Here is a 24,285-nt window from a genome sequence, read left to right as displayed (position 1 = left end):
CACCTTCTTGTTCTTCATTATTGTTTTGACATAACCCAAGCCATGATTTTCTACTTTAAAAAGTTTCCCATATATATATACATATAGGCCTTTTATAGCGGACTATGCGGTAATAGTTTTGCTCAATGTTGAAGGCAGCATTGTGATCCATTATTGCTTTTATCATCGTCATTTAAATTCTCGTGGATAGTTGTCTTATTGGCAATTTTACCACATCCCTTATTGTAATTTATAATGTATGCATTGTATACAGTTAACTTAAATATTTGATGACGATGATGAAGGTGAATTGGTAAATAATGTCCAGTGGCAAATATTACATGCATATCAGGACGAGAACACCAATGAAGGTCATGGTACAAGTACAACCAGAAGAAATTTTCAAAAAGAAATTTCCATCCCAGTATGAAATTTGAACAGTCATCTCTGTCTTTACAAAGAAAAGGTTGTTACCAGGTGAAAATATTTCTTGGTTTGTTGGAAATTTCGGAACGAGCCTATGGATTTCACTTGTACAGAACATAATGAAAAATATTTTATGAAAACAAATCCCTGAGGGATCTCAGAAATACTTGTTCTCCATTGTTTCTGGACAATCCCCATTTCAATAAACGAAGGCATTCATGTTTCATTATTCTTTTATCATGTTTATGGTATGTTTTTGTGATATCTCTAGGACCAAATAAGCAATATATACAGGTAATATTAAGATACATTTACACTATGTTACAATTGATTGAAACACCTTAAGAAAATTAAAGTGTAAATTAAAGGTTTAACATGTTGAAGGAAGAAAATTACGCATCAGATTGAAAAATAGCATCCTGCATAGTCTCATCAATTTAACCATGCATTACAAGTATGGTGATGCTAAACTGACACAAAAAAACAACATGTAGTTATTATTCTGAATTAAAGGTCAAATATTTTTTCCATTTGTAAAGGGGCATAACTCTAGAACGGTAAAAGTGACGTCACCAAAATTCAAACTTGATCTATATTTTGTGGTAATAACCGTTGTGTATAAGATTTATAACATTTGGTTTCAGAGGCAAACTTAAGAAAGAGAATGGAAAAGAAAAATTCAGCAACTTTTCCATTTGTAATGGGGCATAACTCTAGAAAGGTAAAAGTGACGCCACCCAAATTCAAACTTGATCTTAATTTTGTGGTAATAAGCATTGTGTATAAGTTTCATAACATTTGGTTGAGGCAAACTTAAGTAAAAGAACGGAAAACAATTTTGGGACATACTGATGTACGGACGTACAGACAGCAAGGGTAAAACTTAATGCCCCCTCTGCTACGGCAGAGGTATAAAAAGACATATTTTCTTCTTTTCTTGAATTTCTCTTGACTCCATTGCTGTAATTGAGTGTTTAATTGTCTGTAGTTTTCTTTACTATTCATAAATGTATAATTTCTTGGTCACAGAAAATCTCATTTGTCTACCAAAACACTGCTCATTTACAAGCCTCAAAGGAGAAATTTTTTGAAGACCTTTCGGTTACTTAATTCAAACCAGATAATTCAGAGGGTTGTACATGTATAAGAAAATTTTTGGAAAAGATTAAGGGGAGATAATTCAAAATTTTGAAATGAAAATTAAAATCTTTCAAATTTACTTCTTTAAGTACATATGTAAATATTACTTACATCTTCAATGAAATAAACATGACCTATATAAGTCTTAACCCTGACTCAAAGTGATTTTTTTTTATATATATATCAACATCATTTTTTGCAAATATGCACACTTAAAATAAAAGAAAATATCAACATATTGTTTTTTCTGTCATTTAGCATTCCCAATAAAATTTGCATGGAAATAAGAAAAGGGGATTGATGAATAATTTAGCGAATAAGATATCAGATTCAATTGAATACCCTACTTTTACGAAGCATTGTAGGACTGAAGCAAATCAATATATGTGGAAGTTTTTAAATGAACATTCATGTGTCTTTCTAAATGATCCTCCCACGAAAACCCCATACCACAAGCTTGACAAGTAAAGTTATATTTCTCACGATGACTAAATTTATGTGTTCGTAAGCTACTCTTTGTTTTAAATGACTTATCACATAAGTCACACCAGAACAGACCATCTTTAAAGACTAACTTTGGCTTTGTACACTGTTCTATCAAAAATTCTGCACTTTCTGTATACGTATTTTCATCACATATTGTCAACCTTTGCAAGTGCTGAACTTCTTTATCAGGATGACAAAAACTGTCCTTTTCAAAGTTTTCATTTTCATAGGCAGTAAATTCTGTCTTATTTGTGATTGGTCCATCCTTATTAGGAACTTTTCCTGGATTGTCTTCCATACTTGTGGATTTATTTTCACTTTCTCCATTTTCTGACATTGTTCGCTTTCTTCCTATTAAATACAACTTCTTACCAATAATCTTGATATTGCCTTTCCTTACTGAACTCTGGTCCACAATAGTCTGATCCTGTTTGAATACTTTAACACCTTTATACTTACGTTTCTTAACCACAGAATCCTTTTGGATGTGTTTTTCATTAGTCTTTATATTTTTATTTTCTTCTTTCTTTTCACCAATGCTGCCCGTAACTACTTCATCTTTCTCCTTATCACTGAATAATTGTTTTTTTATAAACATTTCATCACAATTAGTACTGCTATCTTCACAACTACAACTTTTTTCTTCAGTTTGTTTATCATTTTCATTGCATCTTGGCATTTCAGAAATATTTTTAGTATTTCCAGTATCTGTATATACAATTTTTTCTTTATTCATTTGCAATGCTTGAATCTGCGGAAGATTATGTTCAACATGCATTTCATCATTATGAGATGCTAATTTGGTTTCTTTGTGACAAGGAATCCTTTCTGACAAGGAAAATGTGGCATTGTTGTGTTCATCTTTACATTCATCATGTTCAGTGCTCTGATCACCTTTCAAATTTTCACTCTCTTGACCACCAATTTTTTCACTTTTCTGACTATCGATTTTTTCACTTTCTTGACCACCATTTTTTTTAATTTCCTTACTATCAATTTTTTCAATTTCTTGACCATTTATTTTTTCATTTTCTTGATCATTAGTTTTTTCACTTTCTTTACCATTAATCTTTTCGCTTTCTTGACCCTTAGTTTTTTCACTTTCTTGACCATTAGTTTTTTCACTATCTTGACCATTAATTTTTTCAATTTCTTGACCATTTATTGTTTCAATTTCTTGACCATTGATTTTTTCAATTTCTTGACCATTGATTTTGTCACTTTCATAACTATCATTGACATCAACATGAACTATTCTATCCTCATCGGTTGATATAATTTCCTTATTAACCTTTTCAAGAAATTGCGATTCACATTCTTGCTGGAAATTTTCCTTTTCCTTTTCCTGATTTCTTGTTTCTTCTGTATCTTCAAAATTAATATTTTCATTGTGTCCACAGTCTATGGGATTGTCTTGTTCTACACCAGTATCATCAGATTCCATACAGGTGTCATAAGAAAAGTGAGAAAACTTCTCAAATAAATTAAAAGCTGATATTTCCTTCGTAGGATCATGTCCAATTGTTTCCCTTTCTTTATCATTTTTAACTGTTTCTTCATCAGCTTTTCTCTTTAAGGAGTTTACTTTCTGAACATTTGTATAGCACATTTTTTCTTCATTGTCACAACTTTGTACATTACAATCTATATCTTCTATGCAATTGTTTTCCTCTACACATTTAAAGTTTTCTTCTACTTCCACATTTTGTAATGAATTTTCTTCCATTCTGTTTTCATGATCTGTACTTGGTATGTCATGATCTGTACTAGGGATGTCGAGATCTACAGAAATCTGATTTATTTCACAAAATTTATATGCTTCTTTCTTTTTCACTTCATGATCATCTTCTGCTGTTTTTTCTGTAAGATAACATATTTCTTTTGATTTAATCATTTGTTCAATTTTCTCAAAGATGGTCAAATCTTTATTCCAATCACATTGTTTATCTTTTTTTCCTTGACCACACTCTGTACTCTCACTTTGACCTTCAAGATTTTTCAAATTATTGTCATCGGTATTTGTACATGGTTCAATATCTTGTAATATTTCCATTTGATTCTCCTTGCTGGTTTCTTGTTCAGTAATTTGTTCATGCATAGAGTTATCTTCTAGTTCCCTGATTTTATTTTGTTCATCAATTTCTACAGCTGTCAATATTTTAGAAGTTTGCTCGTCATTCTCATTCACATTATCCAAATTAGAGACGTCCATATGTTCACAATTGTCTAATGTCATGAATATAGCAGTTTTACCTGAATCCGATCCAACATCAGATTTGCTGATCTGCAATGTGTCACTCTGACCTAAATCAGATCCAATTCTGATAGCTGCTTTGTTTATAATATCTTCTTGTCCTTCTTTTAGTAAAATACGTATCTGCTGATAATTTGAATCAACAATAATTACATGACCTTGATTCTTGATCTCCATGTTCTCTGAAGCATGTTGAAGTTCCATCAGACTGCTATTTTGTCCAGTATCTTCGAATCCCGACATTTCATTTTTCTTCTGAGAAATTTTATTATCTACATTACAATTACTTATCAGTTCGTCGAAGAGATTTCTGCCTCTTTTCTTTGTGTAATCTATTTCATTAATATCATTATCTTCAATCTTTTCTGTCATATCTAATCTAGCATTTAAATTTTCATTTAATTCAGGTACAAACCGAACTTTTGCATCATCTGCGATTAAAATAATTTCATTTTCCTTTTGATTGGACACTAAATCATCAGTTGTATTTTGAAAAATCGCAAAATCATCACTTTTTCTTTTATCATTCAAAAGATCATCAAACAAATTTCTGCATCCATTTGCTTGCTCCATACATTCTATGTCCAATGTTTTGCTTCCTGTCAAATTCAGATCGGCTTTGATTTCAGGTAAACTTTTCAAGTCATTTCCTCCAGGTTTAATCCCATTTAAATTGGAAAATATATTACCAACCTCGTTTTTCTTCATCCTCAATGATGTCAAATTCAACATCTTCAACTGATTGCCAAGTTTAGATTTAGCATTTTCTCTACTTTGTCTTGAACAACTTTTGGCGTCATTTGTTTTCTTCTCTGGTAAACATGTTGATGTTTTTTCTAAACCACTGTTTGAATTGGGCTTCATCATTATTTTCTCAAATATATTAGTATGCAAATCAGTTGAAAGTGGTTTACCTTCCTTTTCTCCTATACTCATGATATCCGTAGCTTCTTTTTTACGTGACATTTTCTCAAATATATTTCCATCACATTTTGATTGACTTCTATCTTTTACAATACTGGTTATGCCTACTTCTTCAGAGCTCTCGGCTTTATGTATTTCTAAAGTTTTCTTATTATTCAAGAAAGAGTCAAAAATATTTGTATGACAATTTTGTTTCATGTCTATTTCAGGGTTTTTATCTTTTAATGGTAGGTTATTTCCAACAGAGAAAGAACATTTAAGTTTTTCTAGAATACCACTATCCTTCTGAACATGTCCTTTGACGGTTTGCGTACTTGACTTGATTTTTCCATCTAATTTCTGTAGGCAAAGAGTTGGTGCTAAACTTAATCCATGCGCAACTTTCATGTGACGATTATAAGAAAATTTAGTTTTGAATATCTTTTTACACTTGTAGCATTTTAAAGTATTGTCTTTCAGTGTATTAATACTGTTCATGTTTTCCTCTGACAAACTGAGATTTTGATTTCCCAATGCATCTTTGTGTTTCATCTTATTGTGTATTTTCAGGTTACCTTGATTTTTAAACACCCTTTGACAGATTAAGCATTTTGATGGTTTTTTATTAACATGAACAACATTTACATGATATTTTAATTTTGACTGTGTTCTAAAGGCTCTGTTACACTGCTGACATTCATGTGGTCGTTCGTCATTATGAACCATCAGATGTTTTTGCAGGTTGGATTTGGTTGAAAATGTTTTAGTACATGTGTCACATTTGAATGGTCTCAATCTTTCATGAACTGTCCTCATATGGATCAACCTGCCAGAGCTTCTACTGAAAGTTTTTGGACAAAGATGGCAATGAAAAAATTTATCAACAATTCCTTTATGTTGTTTTTCATGTTGGAGCAGGGAATCATTACAAGCAAATCGTCTTTCACAGATTGTACATGCCCACGGTAACTCACCAGTATGTGTTCTCATGTGTTTCTTCAAAGCTCCACTCTGTGTAAATTGTTTATCACAAACCTCACACTTCCACTTACGAGTACCAGCAAGCATTTTCAGATGTTTACGCAGATATCCAATACAAATAAACCCTTTACCACAAATGTGACATTTATCAGTAATTTCCCCTGTGTGTTTTCTCTTATGAATAACGTACTGTTTTAAATATGTGAATTGTCTGTTACAAATCTCACATGCAAACAAATCACCTGTATGTAGTCTAGAATGATTACGTAATGTTTCTTTAGAAGAAAATGAACGTTTACACACTTCACAGTGGAAATCCTTTACCCCTTTTCGAGACTTTCTCTTTCTCAAATGTTCTGGGTTGTGTATATCTTCATGTGTGCGCATTGTAGAATTCTGTTTAAATCCTTTTCCACATGTAGAACACTTATATGGTTTATTGTCAAAGTGAATCATTCTATGTTTAGACATGTTCCCTCTTTTGTAAAATATTTTGTTACAAATGTCACATTTGTACTCTTTTTCTTTGGTGTGTGTATTCATGTGTTTTTCTAGAATATGATTTGTAGGATACGTCTTCTGACAGATAGTACATTGATGCATAGCCTCCCCTGAATGTAGTTTTAGGTGCAAGTCATAACACAGCTTCCAAGAAAATGTTTTTGAACAGTATTCACATTTGTATATTTTTTCCTTGGTATGGATCAAAATGTGCTTTTTCAAAACACATTTGTAATGAAATCCCTTATGGCATACATCACAGTAATATCTTGAGTCCTTCAATTTTCCAAAATGTACTTTATTAACATGTGTACGACAGTTTCCAGAGTCAAGAAATTTCTTTTCACAGTAATTACAGCTGAAAGGTCTACTGCCATTGTGTGTGCGTCTGTGTACCCTTAACTGACTGTTTCCATAGAAACTAGCACCACAAACTTCACAACTATATCTCTTTTCTCTATTACGATAGTTACCATTATGAGTTTTAGCATGTCTTGTCAAGAATTTTAGGCAATTAAACTCTTGTTTACACACTTTGCATTCAAATTTTTTCCCCACATTGTCTAACTTTTTCTGGTGGCCTCTTTCATGTGAAAGCAGACCACATAACTTATCAAACCCTTGTCCACAAATTAAACATTGATAATTTGAAAGACATTCTTTTGTTAGATCACTTTTTACGATCACTGGTTCTAATGGTTCCACTGGTTTGGATTCTAAACATGTCTTCACTGCAACATTTATATGTGATTTCATATGAGTAGCCAATCCAGCTTTACCCATGAAACCACGGCCACAAATACTACAATGAATATTGTACTTGACGCCATCTTCTTCAGTCACTGTATAACCTAAGGTTCCATCTAAGCATTGCCTGCCTGCCATTATCTTACACAGTCACGTCATATTTCACTTCTGCGTACCCTGCAGTAATTCTGTCAATAGGTCCTTTCTTTTTTACATTCCAATCTCATCTTTCCTGAAAATGTTGTAAACAAAATATATAATTTAATAACATAGGACCTTTATAAGCAGTATACACCAAAGTTAGTAATTAAATCATATATTGGAACAGCCATTTTGATTTTTAAATAAAATGCTTCGCTGGGGCGCAGCTTGATACGACCGCAGAGGTCGAACCCTGAACAGTTCGGGCAAGTATGGACACAACATTCAAGCTTGATACAGCACTGAATTTGGATTGTAATTAAATATTTGACACAGCATAGGTTTTTTCACACAGAATGAAAGTGGTCTAGGAACTTAAAAATTTTTAATTTACCTTTTCAAACCATATCATTATTATTTGCTTTTATATATAAATCAGAAATAACCAATTTAAAATGGAAAATTTTAAAGAAAAAAAATGAAAAAAAAAATCCCCCCCAATTTTTTTGAACCCCCTTATGATTCATTACCCCAAAACTCAATCCCAGCCTTCCTTATGTGGTATGGTACCTTGCAGTACAATTTCAGAGAGATCCATACACTTGAACACAAGTTATTGTCTGGAAACTAGAAAAATGCTTGTTTTTTGGCCCCAAATTCCGAAATGTTTAGGGCAATTACCCCCAAACTCAAACCCAGCTTTCCCTTTGTGATATGGAACCTTGCAGTACAATTTCAGAAAGATCCATACACTTACACACAAGTTATTGTCCTGAAACTAGAAAAATGCTTGTTTTTTTGCCCTTTTATGGCCCCTAATTACTAAAATTATGAGGGAATTACCCTCAAAATCAATCCCAGCCTTCCCTTTGTGGTATGGTACCTTGCAGTACAATTTCAGAGAGATCCATACATTTGAACACAAGTTATTGTCTGGAAACTAGAAAAATGCTTATTTTTGGCCCCTTTTTATCCCCTTATTCCTTAACATTTTGGGCAATTACCCCGAAACTCAATTCCAGCTTTCCCTTTGTGATATGGAACCTTGTAGTACAATTTCATAAAGATCCATACACTTACACACAAGTTATTGTCATGAAACTAGTAAAACGCTTGTTTTTTGCCCCTTTTTTGCCCCTAATTCCTAAAATTTGGAGGCAATTACCCCCAAAATCAATCCCAGCATTCCCTCTGTGATATGGAACCTTGTGATACAATGTCAGAGAGATCCATACACTTACACAGAAGTTATTGTCATGAAACTAGAAAAATGCTTGTTTTTTGCCTCTTTTTGGCCCCTAATTCCTAAAATTTGGAGGCAATTACCCCCAAAATCAATCCCAGCATTCCCTTTGTGATATGGAACCTTGTGGCACAATGTCAGAGAGATCCATACACTTACACACAAGTTATGTCTGGAAGTTACAAAAATGCTTATTTTTGGCCCCTAATTCCTTAACTGTGGGTACCATAACCCCCAAAATCAATCCCCACCTTCCTTTTGTGGTATTGAACCTTATGGTAAAATTTCATTGAGATCCATTCACTTAAACTAAAGTTAGAGTGCGACGCCAACGTCATACCAATATACGACCACAAAAATTTTTTTGCGGTCGTATAAAAACCAATCTAAAAAGACTGAAAGTACTAGTCAATGGAATTTTCAGGCATGTGTTCCTTGCAGCAATTCAATACCATTCATATACTTAGTTTGCAGTCTATTTTTAGAGAGTTAGGTAACAGTTATTTACCAATAATCAAATAAGTAATGAATTTTCTCCTAAAAACTCATATACTGAACAGTACTGAATTCCAACAAGAGAAGTGTTTAAATAGTAATGAATTTGCCACAAACATGACAAGAACATATCTAGATAAAAGAAGAATGTATTCATGGGACACAGATGCTCCAGCTTGTAAATATGCAAAAGTCAATGTACTACGAATTCAGTAATTGTTATTAATAAAGTTACATAATTTGAAAACACCAAAAGTGATGTCATTTAAAATCAAACTTGATCTGCATTTGATGGTAATAAGCTTTGTGTGTAAGTTTCATAACATTTAGTTGCAGCAAAGTAAAATTAGAGTGCTGAAATGGCAAATTCAGCCATTTTTCAGTTGATGAAGGGAAAAAACTCGAGAACAGTCATGACAGTGAAAAAAGTATTGTGTATAAGTTTCATAAAATATGGTTGAGGCAAAGTAAAGTTAGAGAATGAAACCAATTTCAGGACGTATGAAAGTACAGACGGACATGGGTAAATCTTAAGTCGTCAAGGGGCTGGGCATAATAAAAAGCTTAAAGGAACATATTTCTAAGTAATTTGGTGCCAGGTGGATAGTTGTCTCATTGACAATCATACCACATCTTCTTATCTTATATATCGTATGAAACAAGTTTCTTGAAATTATAATGTTATGGAAATTATTGAACCAATGCATGTATATACAGTTAACTAAGCCTCTGTAGACGATTTATATACTTCATGCACTTATTAGGAATCCATGAAATTTATAATCGACAAAAAATTTTATTCAGTGAAAACTTTCCCAGAAAAAGATGGTGCACATAATAATATAAACATGTTGAAATCACATGAGATCTGAACAACAAAACAAACAGCGGTAAATTTGAAAGTATCTGACATAATTTGCGTTTCACTCGACAAAAATGTCTGTGATGACTGAAAGACATTATTACAGACATTGTTTCTTTGTACAATAACGAAAATGTGTTATTTCAACACAATTCATGACAGGAGGAGATAACTCTGTCAGAATTCCCACAATAACTGTATGCCTGTTATTTTCTGTAATAACTTGTTTAAGTTATACCCTTGACTGATAACAGTTGTTAAATAATTTGGTGCACAAGTTTTTTTTTCTTTTAGAATCAATTAACTCTAACTTCCATGTTTGTTTAAATTTTCTATCATCAAGGGTTTTTCCCTAACACTTAGTTTTTCTTTAACACTGCGTTCTGTGCTTCCCGAAGTACTAACAAGAGGTCCCCTGGTTAAGTTCACCAGTGTTCCAGCTTGAATCTCATGGCAGAAGGGTGCTAGTTGTCTGAAAGGGCACTTTAGCGCAATAACCCAGATTGTAAGGGCACTGTTAGACAGTGTAAATTCCCTTGAATATAGGCTCAACTGGAGGACATTAGTTGTATTTCAAGCATATTTAGAAATTATTGTGTTCTTGATGTTGATTCCAGTAAGAATTTTTTTATCAAATTATCATACCATGAAGCAAAGCATATAATTTTAATTTTAATCTAAACAAACTTGTACATTTGGTAAGGAAAAATAATCATCAGAAATTTCAATGTTTTATTACTGATACCAGTCTATAAAATTAAACAAGTAGTTTTGAAAGATGGAGGTATAAATTAAAAATTGAATTTTTAATGCAATAAAATTACAATCAACTCTCATTATGTCGAATCGGTTGGGACCAGAGAGATTAATTCGAATCAAGCGAAAATTCAAGATATAAGGAGTAAATATGTATACTTTAATGTTGAGGGTCCAAACACTTGGTTTGAGTTATCCAGAATTTCGACTTAAATGTGTTTCAGATAAAGAGAGTAGACTGTATGTACATTTGAATTTCTTATTCAAACATAAAGTATATTTTATTGAAAGTTACTTATTATTATTTAAATTGTTAAAAAAAAGTATTTTTTAAGTGCACACCAAAGTGCTCCAAAGTAAGGAGTTTTATAAATTCAACAGGTGAAACAGGAGATGATAAAATCATATTGATGCATACATTGCAGAAAATATTAACAGTTTCTTTTTTCTCCATAATTGTTTAGAATAAAAGCATTTGTTAAGTGCTTCTAAGTAAGAAGGAGGATTATAAATACAAGAAGTAAACATTGTAAAACAGGAAGTGATGCAATCTTGTTTATGTTCAAAATACGAATTTCTTTAAATTTCATACTCAGTGTTATGAAACAAAACATTTTTTTACCAATGTATTCAAAAATATGCCTTTAAAATTGTTTTAACATTTTATTTTTATATTAATGTCTACTTAAATAAAGTTTTTCAGGTGTACATGCTGTACATAAACATGACAAATGGATAACATGTGTGTCACGGAATAGAAGTTCCTTCATAATATACATGTAAGTTCCAAAAGGAAACAATATTCTGGAATATTATTTCCAATGGAAAAAATATTACAGTTAATGTTCCTAACGGAATAAATGGTATAGAATATTTGTTCCAACAGGAACAGATTGATTGATTGATTGTTGGTTGCTTAACGTCCAGTGGCAAATATTTCATGCATATTCAGGACGAGAACAAATTATCAATAAATACAATACGTAGGTTCTGTAAAAGGGCGTCCGGGATTAAGGTCGGAGAAATTTAGACTGCTACGGGAAATGAGGGTATATTGGATAGGGACAGAAATTTAGCCTTGCAACAGGTCACCTACGGACCCCTCAAAGAGTTGTTGCAAGGGTTCTTAACGTGCAAAGAGCGTGGCACTCTCTTTACACGAGGCATCGGATTTAACGTCCCCATTCTGACCGGACGTGGCTGCTTACTTGATACATCCCGCACAGCTAAACGGACGCCCCACTTTAGCAAGGGTTTTACTGCCGGTCGGAGGAAGACCAATGATGACCATACTTCTATTCCCCAGTCACCCTTGGGGGTAACAGGAACAGATATTATGACATTGTTTATAACAAAGTTTCCAGTGGAACTTCTGTTAGGCGGAACAAATATACCTTGACATGTAGACATTTTAAATCTGTATTAAATATCTAGTATTTGTTCAATTATCTTTAATCACCTAACTAGCAGTAAACAATCATTAACAGAGGTGATAAAACTGCCAAAGGCAAGATATTCAACTTAATGCCATTGTCAGTTAATTAGATGATTAGTGTGTTACACAATCAGGTAACAATTTCCAGAAGCACCACTAGGCATGTAATATTTGAACAGTTTATTTTTTGAAAAGGCAGAGGGGTGTAATTTTTTGCTTTGGAGGGCAGTATGGCGGGGTAAGGGCACCAAGAGCGGGCCACCCTTCTATTTTGGGCAGGTGGGACAACTGGATACAGAAAAGCTATCAGCGAATTAGAGTACGGGGAGACAATAATTCAATATCAGTACATTTCTGAAGATTTTAATAAGATACAGGATTTTGTTTTAAAAGAAAGTCCATGTACAGGTGCTTTATAGAATAAAATGCTTCGCTGGGTGCAGCTTGATACAACTGCAGAGGTCGAACCCTCAACAGTTGGGGCAAGTATGGACATAACAATCAAGCTTGATACAGCACTAAATTTGGATTGTGATTAAATATTTGACACAGCATAGGTTTCTGACACAGAATGAATGTGGTCTAAGAACTTAAAAATTTTTAATTTACCTATTCAAACCATATCATTATTATTTGCTTTTATATATAAATGAGAAATAACCAATTTAAAATGGAAAATTTTAAAGAAAAAAAAAGGAAAAAAAAATCCCCCTCCTCCCAAATTTTTTAAACCCCCTTATGATTCATCACCCCCAAACTCAATCCCAGCCTTCCCTTTGTGGTATGGTACCTTGCAGTACAATTTCATAGAGATCCATTCACTTGAACACAAGTTCTTGTCAGGAAACTAGAAAAATGCTTGTTTTTTGCCCCTTTTTGACCCCTTATTCCTACAATTTTGAGGCAATTACCCCCAAAATCAATCCCAGCCTTCCCTTTGTGGTATGGTACCTTGCAGTATAATTTCAGAGAGATCCATACACTTGAACACAAGTTATTGTCTGGAAACTAGAAAAATGCTTATTTTTGGCCCCTTATTCTTAAACGTTTTGGGCAATTACCCCCAAACTCAATTCCAGCTTTCCCTTTGTGATATGGAACCTTGTAGTACAATTTCAGAAAGATCCATAGACTTACACACAAGTGATTGTCATGTAACTAGAAAAATGCTTGTTTTTTGTCCCTTTTTTGGCCCCTAATTCCTAAAATTTTGAGGCAATTACCCCCAAAATCAATCCAAACATTTCCTTTGTGATATGGAACCTTGCAGTACAATTTCAGAGAGATCCATACACTAACACACAAGTTATGTCTAGAAGTTACAAAAATGCTTATTTTTGACCCCTTATTCCTTAACTGTTAGTACCATAACCCCCAAAATCAATCCAAACCTTCCTTTTGTGGTATTGAACCTTATGGTAAAATTTCATAGAGATCCATTCACTTAAACTAAAGTTAGAGTGTGAAAACCAATGTGTCTTCGGACGACGATAACGCCATATGTCATACCAATATACGACCACAAAATTTGTTTGCGGTCGTATAAAAACTTAGCCATGCAAGTACATAAAACATGAAGGATCTTATGACTTTAAACCACTGTAATGATTTTATCATACCTTGAGAAAACACTAGTCTTTCCTTCTCATCAGTACTAACACTGACCATACATGTCCAAATTACTCAATACCAATTGATCCTATAACAAGACAAACATAATTTTAATAGAGCATAAAATAAACAAACTAATTGCAAAGAAGCTATTTACTCACAAGAGAAGTTACATGTAATTCAAGAAATAATACACCATAACTGTAATATGTGAGAGCATGTGCTATAGGAACTGTTCCTTCTCTTTGCCTTATCTAGATTTAGACACAGCTTTATAGATACATTGTACATTTGATTTTAAGAAATGTTATTGTTTGTAATTAGATTATAATACATAGAAAAACCTTCGTGTTTTGCACTTTCTTTTCAACAACATTTATTTCCATTACTAACCAAATTGTAAATGCAAAAAATTTAAACATTAAACCAGTATAAATTACTTTTTACGGTACATGATGATAAGTATTATTCAACCAGGTAAGTTTTCACAATGGACTATCCATTATACAGGTAAACAAATTATTCCGGCTTTAACATTGACTATAATGTCTGCGCCAAAATGTCCGTCTCTAAGCAGTTTTAAATTCATTGCTAAAATGTCCTGTGCTTCAAGATTTTTTGGAGAGTTGCTAGAATTTTTTGGTGTGACACAGATTTTACTTAGAGTTTGGAGGATTAAGAAATAATTTCATTTGTCTATGTCGTCAATTCATGAGAGTTTTTTTCGTTTTCTATTTAAAGTTCTACGATACATCTATTGTTAAAACTAAAGTGCTTTTATGATGATCTTACCAAAATAAAACTGCATTATCAATCGATTTTCCATTGATTTGCGTTTTTCTTTGTTTTAATTTTGTTATTTCATATAACCATGATAACAACTGGTATAATCAAGGATTTATACTATACAAATCCTTGATATAGTTATGTTTAATTATTGATCAATATTCATGACTTATTTGTAGTAATATAATTTGTAAATAATATTTATATAGAATAATGGCATTTTTGTTTTTGATACTGACTTTATCAGCAAGAATATCAAGCGAGCCCGCAAGGGCGAGCTGATATTCGAGCTGATGAAGTCAGTATCAAAAAATAAAATGCCATTATTCTTTTTATCGGCAATTTGTCTTAACTGTATTTTTTTTGTTCAGAATATGAAGTAAAACGAAATAATAAGTAAAACTACTTTTACGCGTACAAAACGTTGGGATAGTTGTTCGGTTGTATGAATGAAGTCGCGTGCATTTCATTGATAAATTGAAACGGACGGACATGAACACGTGACGTTGCTGCACTGATACATGACGTCATTGCCTAATATTTTCGAGTATCAAGTCCAGTCCATGATCTTCCAAATATTAGGCAGTAAGATCAAAGGGAAATGTACAAATTGCCGATAAATATTATTATCTGTCATTTTCTATTTACCATGAGCCTGAACCTGCTGAGTAATATATTCCCAATACTTAAAATGTTCTATGTCAAGATTTGTTTACATTGCATGTACATGATGTATGTTGTTACTTAGAAATCTGGTTTGAAATACATGAAATATATTGATCTCCTCTGTAAATTTGTTAAGTTTTTATCTTATATAATCTGCTTTGTCTATATACATGATATAAAAACAAACTGTTATAGCCTTTACAATGTACGATTAGAACAAAGGCCACTAGGTGTGAAAATAATTCAATGACACATGTACATGTACACATATTATTGATTTCTATAAGTAAATCATTTTGTACATGAAAATGATGTAAATGTGCTCATGTATTTTGACCCCAAAAATTTTTTTGTAAGTTTCACTTTAACCATTTTCATATTATCGACTTTTGAATATAGAGAATACAATTTTTGACAGGTCGAAAAATGTACCTACATGTACATGTATAGCTACTCTGAGGTACTCTGTAAAGTAAGAGCAACTAATACACTAATTAATGTAGAAGTAAAATCAGGATTACAATTGGTTCAATTTGGGGAAACAATTGATTTTTATAAAATAACTAATTGAAGAATTCAAATATCGAAAAATATTCAATGAGCATGAAGAGTGACCGAACAACACATTAATTCAAGAAATGCACGAAGTGCATGAGTTAATTATCAGTGTTGTTCGGTCACGAGTTGAATATTTTTCGATATTTGAATTCTTTGATAAGTTATTCTTTTTATTACAGTGACAATGTGCTTTTTAAGGGAAAATAAAGTAGACAAGAGGCTGTCGAGTGACAGCAAACAGGATTTTCCTACAGAGGTCAAACCCAGAATAGTTGAGCAAGTATATATATGGACACAACTTTTAAATCAAACAGCTTGTATTTGGATTGTGATTGAATATTTGACAAAGCATAGGTTTGTGACACAAAATGACTGTAGTCAAATAACTGAAAAATTGAAATTGGACATTTACCTATTACGGCGCTGGCATAAATATACCAAAGAAAAGAAGAAAAAAAATCTAAAATGTTATTTATCATTAATCCAAAATCTCTTAAAAATCTATAAAACTTATCTGTAATTATCTTCAAAATGTCTAATAATATACAGTAAATTTCAAACTTTATTTATACAGTCCTACAGATCTTATCAGGAAACAGAAAATTTTCAAATAAATCTGTCACTCCAATTATAATCATATGATAAGATATTTCCTAGATCTAATTAATAATGAAAATGATATTTGCAAATCTGAGGGGTTATTTCCCTTTGAACAGAAATATGGTTTAACATAGTACTCTAACATCAGATATGATTAATAGTTCTCTAAAATTAGATATGATGTAACAAAATGTATATCTATTTTCAAAATATAGTCAAATATAATCAATAGTTCCAAATATTTTTTCTTTCATTTGTCACAAACTAATACAGATCTGCAACTTTTCTATCAATGTAATAACTTAAAATGTAATGAAATATATTGTATAATAAAAATAGATTATTATCCTATTAAAGGAGTTCACTTCATAAAAAAAAATTTATATATATATAGCATTCAGAAAATTAGTTTATACAGAATAACAAACAAACCTACCACAAAATTCTTCACACAATTTACCAAAGAAAAGAAAAAAAAATCCAAAATGTCATTTATCATTAATACAATGTCTTTTAAAAATCTTTTAAATAAAAAATGAGTTATTTCCCTTTGTACAGATATGGATTAATTCATAAAAAAATGAATTCTTGGGAAAGGGCTATAACTGAACAACGAGAAAAGCTAAAATCGTGAAAATTGAACTTGACCTTCATTTAGTCACAAGAAACAACATATCTAAATTTGAAAGTGTTTTCATGTAAATGAACGGACACTGTTTGGCAGCGGCCTGCAGTACATCCCCAAATCAATAACCGATTTTTACTTCGAAAATCCGTATAAATATGCAAGGCACTATATCTTTTTCTACAAATTCACAATTTGCTTTGATGCAACATCATCAACGATGTCTTGACAACACCTAGTGTTGTATGACATCAGAGAAGTGAAAGTATCGGTTTTTATTTCACTACGAAATCACGGTAATTCAAATATTTTTATAATTAATATGCCAGCGTTAGCTGGCACTTATGGTAGAAGCATTGAATTGGAATAAAGAACGATAACTCTCTCTACATGACCCATCTGAAAAGTTTCGTCTCTCTTGTTAAATCTCATACGATTATTGTATTTCAATGGCTGCCAGATTCTTGTTTTAATCGTGCACTTGAAAAAACGGGGCAGAATGGAACAAATTGGATGTTATTAAAATACAACATGAATTTTTATTTGTTTACAAAAACAAGAATAAACAAATTTTGGTAACTTGTGCAGTTTATTCAAATTTTATTGTACCACAGAAATAACCGAAGCTTGAACGAATAAGTAACCGTTAACCTATCTTACATGATGTTTATCGTCTGCTTCATCCTTCCATTGAAAGCAAATTTCCAAAATAATTACAGGTACTTCATTTATAAGTCATAATATCATAATGAATGATCACATTTATAGTGTAAAAGTTCCGTCCAGCCATGGGAACACAGAAAAAACCCTCTGCAAGCAATAATTTTCAGGAGAAACGTAGGTCATATGCAGAGGTAGTAAAATCCGGTGCTCTGGTTGACCATGACTACTACTTCATGTGATACAGAATTCCCGATATCAAGTAACAGTGATAATGACGTTGATTATACTGTCGTTGGTGATCACAGTTATTCCTGTAGCTCACAGACAAATGCAGGTGAAATTCCCAATAACATTTCTATTCAGCAGCAGTCTCTAACTTCACAGAAGCTTTCAAACGTTAACAAAACAAAAAATTTAAATTCAAATTCACAATCTGCTAATTCTATACTTCCTTTGGCAAACTTAAGATTCACTGCCCTCAACAAATCTTGTCATTATTATGACACATATTTATCTTATACGGTCCCAGGAGATGGAAACTATTTTTTTCACTCTCTAAGTTTAATCATAAATGGAGACTTGAGTCTGAAGTGATACATATAGGTATATTGTATGCTCCCATATTGTCCAACATTGGATTTTATGGGAAGATAGAGTTATGATAACCTGTTATAATACCACAACTTTTGATAGGTATATACAGGGCATGTATACTTGGAAGTATGTGGGCTACATCCAGTGAAATTCAAGCTGCTGCTACATTATTTGGATCAATGGATGCAATATAAATATTTGGCTCCCGCAGTCGCCTGTACAATGTATATTTTATGCGTCAGTTTAATCCCGATCAAAACATTTTCACTCTATCATTTGTCTATCGGATGTGGATATACTTTTATCAGGTGCACATTTCAACCCTTTAAACAAATCAACACCTATACCAACTTCACCACTACAAATTAATTTTCATGACCAAAAGAAGATCAAAGAAAAAAAAGTACCAACCAAAATGCAAAAACTTGAAAAGAAAGTGTACCACAAAAAAATTAGCTACAAAACCAAAAAGCAAGAATTTACATAAAACTGACTCTGAATTAGTACATGAAATTGATGTAGAAAAACCACAAACAGAAGATGATCATGAATACATTTGAGTGTTCAAATAGCATCCCAGAAAATAGCAAAATCTTTAGATCATCAACTTAACAATCCTTTTTATGGTTCCTTACGCTTAGATGAAAATGAAAAACCTGATCAAAACAATATTCTAAACAGACTCACTGTAAATTCAAACTCTTCTTTTAACAATCAGTATGATCCTCAGGTCCTCTTGCTGATCAAATATATGAATTGTATGAGATGCAGGAAACTGGGGATTTTTACAATATGAACACCCAGCTAATTTAGAAAGTAAAAATAATTTAACAAACAGAAAGCGTCGTTTGCAATACAAAATAAAAAAAACAGCTACAACTTTCATTTGACTTTTAAATAATGATGAAAAAGATATATTCCAAATCCTCCACCTCTTCATGAAAATCAACAATTTAATAAAGTTATGGATTGTATTCGTAGTTTTGAAATTAAACAAATGTCTTATTGTTTTAAATTTTGTAATATTTGCAAAGAAAGAAAAATGGATATGAAAATGGCACAAGATAATGAATGTTAGCATTGTCTTTAGATAAATCGCCAATAAAATTATTTTCAGCAGAAAACAATATGGACCCTAAACATATTCCATCTGAACTTGCGATTTTACTATTCATTCTATTGTTGAACAACTGGGAGCCAAAATTTGTTCCTGCGAAAAAAGTTCCAGTGGAACAAATTCACAGGAAATATATTCTGGGAGAAATTTTTTCACAGATAATTTCTAAATGATTTATTCCATCTCTATAAAATAAGTTCCACAATTTACCTGGTGAAATAAGTTCTGGTTTGTGAAATATGTTCCTTACCTAGTGAAATAAGTTCCGGGTTTGTGAGATTTGTTCCTTACCTGGTGAGATAAGTTCCTTATCTGTGAAATATGTTCCACTGGTTATACAAGTTATGTTTAATACTGAGCATTGTTATCAGTGAGTTTAAAGTTATAATTCAAGTACATTATAAAAACATGTACTATATTGATAATGTAATTAATAAAAAGTGTAAACATCCAAAATGGATTCTGTGGAGTATAGCAAAATGTTTAATTACATTGTACATTATCCATAAAAAAAATACCCAAATGACACTAATTTAATGAGTCAGAAAAGCGAAGAATAAGAAAAATCAATCAGAAAAATTTTATAAATCAATCATTTATTTATGAATATTGCAATTCAACATACATGACATATGTTACTTTATATCAGAATTTGTAGAAAAATGAAATAGTGGGTTTTAAATATTTATCACAGTTGTTAATCAATAATCATGGTTGTGCCTTTGTTTTTTATTCATATTGTCTACATACAATATATATGGTGACTCAATTTGAATTTCTAAAAGATTTACCTTATTTTGAATGTTTTCATGTTGTTTAAAGACTTCAATGATGAACTATTAAATTTGTCAGGTACAACTATAGAATGTTTTGCTTGATATAAAGTTAATGCATCATGTAAATCTATAACACTGGAACTTATTTAACATTTAGTGAAAAAATAAGTTCCGGAACAAATTTTACAGTGCTGGAACATATTTCCTTATTATATTCCGGGTATAAATTTTCTGTGATATAAATTCCAGTGGAACATATTTCCTATGAAACACAAAAACTTACATGTATCATGTGTATATGTAGAATCTCACCTTGTATTATTGTTCACGTTAGGTCATGGGGTTATTGCTTCTGGTGGGCACTGTGTTACTTTTCCACAAGAAGTAGATGAACCAGCTAAAATATTTCCTAAGACTTCCTGAAGAAATTAAAATTATCCGTGTAAGGAAGCAGGGCAATAATGGAACATCTAAAGATTTTGTAGCAAGAAGGTTAAAAATACAAACTGCCCTTTCTTTTTAAAACAATACAATGCAGCTTATTTTGACATTATTATTAGTAAAAAAGGTTAGCTGCATTGCCTATCATGCCTATATATTGATGTTGAACTCAGTTGAAAACCAAGCCAATACTGTTCATATTTCTGACAATGGCCCTGCCCCTGATCAAATAGACCCTTGTGAAATAGAAGGTAATACACATTCAAGTGTAATTTTGCCTGACCCACATATTGATATCAGGAAGAAAGTAGGGGAAAATTCATTTGTTGACAGTTCTGTTTTGGGGCATTGGAAAGTGTAAGATATAATAGTGACAGTCTTAACTTGAAAATATCACTCAACAAGCCTTTTTTTTCAATTTTAGACAAAAACTATATGTAGGTACATTTGGTTAGCTGGCATTTAAGGTAGCCCCTTCCTCATATTACAAGACAAAATATCAGAAAACAGTTATTTTTTATTACCCCACATTAGCTGTGGAACCGTAGCTCTTTGTCCGCAAATAGTCAAAAAATATCTCAAGGACCTAAGAGCTTTGGTTCGGCAGCTAACCCCACATGTGCCGAACCCCACATGTACTTGACCTAGTACCAGAAAGTCTTCCACAGATTAATGAACCTGTAGAAATAATATATAATAATGTAAGAAGGTAACTATACCATAGTCACTCCAATTTCTATCAATATAGGATTAAAAAGTGTTAAAAATTATATTACTCTTTCTATCAATATTATTTTTAACCTTTTTAATAATATTTTTAATCATTTATTGATCGAAATTGTACTGACTACTGTGTTTGTGCATGCGGATTTGTTAGGAAGACATATCTTTATTTTCTTTTCTGATGAGTTGAATGTGGTGTCTTGTGATTTGAAAGGAGTTGGTGTGTTATATACTTATCACACAGCCACTGTGTTTTTGCATGTACAACTTTAAATTTCAATGTATTTCCTCAATTATGTTACCAACTTTACATACCACGTTATACGTTACCTGGTTTTATCACGTCAATTCCCAACATTGATAAGAAACATGGAATATTTTATGTTGCAAAGAATGATTTTTACCAATAAAAGAACTTATAGAAACTGCAACTTTCAGTGATTTTACGATTTTCTTTTTTGACACCATGAGCTCAAATTACACCGGAAATGAACGCCTTTGTGGTAAAAGTAAACCAATAACGGATAGGCTGAACAATCCGAATATAATTATTTTACCATTATTTAAGGTCACATCACGACATGACTTAGTTGCTCTGTAAAAAAGAAAAACTTGAAAGAAAAATGAATAAACTGTGATAAAATAACTGTTTCAAATAGAAAGAATATTCTTACATAAAATCATAAAATGCAGAGCTTTGTTGATTATTTCCTTCAGTTTATACGGTGATATTATTTTCAAGACTTTGTTTTCAACTCAATTATTTTTCAGAGACAAGTGCTTGTGGTTGATACACCGTAACGAAATAAAAGCATCAGCGGGTGAATTGTGATTGATTGATCAGTGATAACTTCTATTTAGTCATTTCTGTCCCGCTATTTTACCACAGAACACCACAGCACCACAGAACACCCAAAATATACAACAGAACTTCGTAATATAAATACTACAGACATTTAATTTTTTCTTGTTATTTTTTTTAATTTTTGAAAATGTTGAGATGCATAACGTAATTATTTGTTAAATTTATTTTGTGTATACCAGAATTTATCGCTTTTTGTTGTTGTCATTTTTGTGATTAATTTTATGTTAAGAGTGGTTACCGTGAATAAACAAGGATTTGTATAGTAATAAACTATACAAATCCTTGCAATAAATAATCAAAATAAAAATAAACATGTGGGCACGAAGTTCTGTGGTATATTTTGGGTGTTCTGTGGTATTCTGCGGTGTTCTGTGGTAAAAAGACGCTCCGTCAAACTTGTTGTGTTTTTAAATCATCTCTCCGACTGCACTGGCCGACTTTAGTCTTAAGATACATGATTTTTTTCATTAATTGTTATTGGCTTTGAACTAGCTGTCAGTAACTGTGAGTACTCCCAGATCTGTACTTCGTGTCTTTTTGTTTTTGGGATGTACAATGTAAGTACCCGTCCACGTCCACTTTGTGTTTTTGTTACATGTAATTCTATTTGTATCCATCTGATGAGTTAAGCCTTTTTCAACTGATTTTTATAGTTTGTCCTTATGTTGTACTGTTATACCACTGTCCTGTCCCAGGTTATGGGGAGGGTTGAGCGCTCACAAACATGTTTTACCCCGCCACATTCTGTATGTGTCTGTCCCAAGTCAGGAGCCTGCAGTTCAGTGGTTGTCGTTGGTTCATGTCTGTCATATTTGTTTTTCGAAAACTGGTTTGTTATGAATTATGCCGTTAGTTTTCTCAATTGAATTGTTTCATATTTTTCATGTCAAGGCCTTTTATAGCCGACCACACAGTATGCGTTATTTCATTGTTGAAGGCCGTACGGTTGCCTATAATTGCTAACATCCACTTAATTTGAACTTTGGTGGATAGTTGTCTCACTGGCAATCATACCACATCTCCTTATTTTTATATTTAGATATGATAATTTTGTTAACCACCAGAAATACAACCACACTTTTACTTCGAACGATAGTTTAATCGGGCTATACAAGTCCGAGTTAAAAAAAATCAAGAAACAGTTAATTAGGCTTTCAATTATACATTGTAACACGTGCATCTGGGCCCATTCTTGACATCATTCATCGTGAGAACAAGAGCCATAACAGAGGTAGAAATTCCCATTGTCGTCAAGCGTCAAGCGTCAAACGTCCTTTATTCGCTACCGTTAGCGTCAAATGAGCCTCAATTTTTAATCGTCATTCGTCAAATCTCATTTTGAAGCTACCGTTAGCGTCAAATGGAGTAAAATGTTTATCGTTAACGTTATTTCAACACATATTTTAACGTCATTCGTCATGTGGGGAACCCCATTCCTACCCTCAAAATAATGCTAGATCCATTAAAGAGCCGTTGTTTCCTCAGGGGGTCACGGTCACGTGTACCCAGTGACACCCCCTGGATTCACCTCTGCTTTTTGGGATTCTGAGTCCGGAGCAAAATTAGAATTCTTTTGTCGTAAATCTAATTTTCAACCGACCCTCCGATTGTCAATTTCTATAGATGTAAGTAAAGATTTCAACGGGTACAGACTAATAAATGACGGTATCTTTGGTACTGAATTCTCAAAAGGGGGCAATTGCCACAGCACTTTCAAACCTTCATAGATATAATAGATACCTTGATATGAAGTGATTTTGACAGAGAATAAAACTCTTTAAGTATATATATAGAAACAGACGTACATGACATAATGATGGCATACATGTATCTTTAACGTCAATTGACTTTATTTGTATTGTTTTGTCAGGAGATTAAGTTGTTCACTTTCGAAGGGGGGATTACAAAATG

The 24,285-nt window shown here is 32.3% G+C and overlaps 1 protein-coding gene across 2 annotated transcripts; it reads right to left on the bottom strand.

The window, feature by feature from the left end:
- Positions 1 to 920: 920 nt before the first annotated feature.
- Positions 921 to 21,992, bottom strand: LOC127721775 (uncharacterized). Of its 2 annotated transcripts, XM_052228566.1 has the most exons (4): positions 21,840 to 21,992; positions 20,658 to 20,764; positions 13,969 to 14,048; positions 921 to 7,649 (listed from the first exon to the last, which is right to left on the bottom strand). In XM_052228566.1, the coding sequence occupies exon 4, from the start codon at positions 7,553 to 7,555 to the stop codon at positions 1,895 to 1,897; it is 5,661 nt and encodes a 1,886-aa protein (XP_052084526.1). In that variant the 5' UTR covers positions 7,556 to 7,649; positions 13,969 to 14,048; positions 20,658 to 20,764; positions 21,840 to 21,992; the 3' UTR covers positions 921 to 1,894. The 2 variants fall into 2 exon arrangements, with proteins under 2 accessions (XP_052084526.1, XP_052084525.1); XM_052228565.1 differs by lacking the exon at positions 20,658 to 20,764.
- Positions 21,993 to 24,285: the final 2,293 nt, after the last annotated feature.

The sequence above is a fragment of the Mytilus californianus genome, unplaced genomic scaffold (genome assembly GCF_021869535.1).
Source record: "Mytilus californianus isolate M0D057914Y unplaced genomic scaffold, xbMytCali1.0.p SCAF_12, whole genome shotgun sequence".
NCBI classification, from domain to species: domain Eukaryota; kingdom Metazoa; phylum Mollusca; class Bivalvia; order Mytilida; family Mytilidae; genus Mytilus; species Mytilus californianus.
This window is presented reverse-complemented; position numbering and strand designations above follow the sequence as displayed.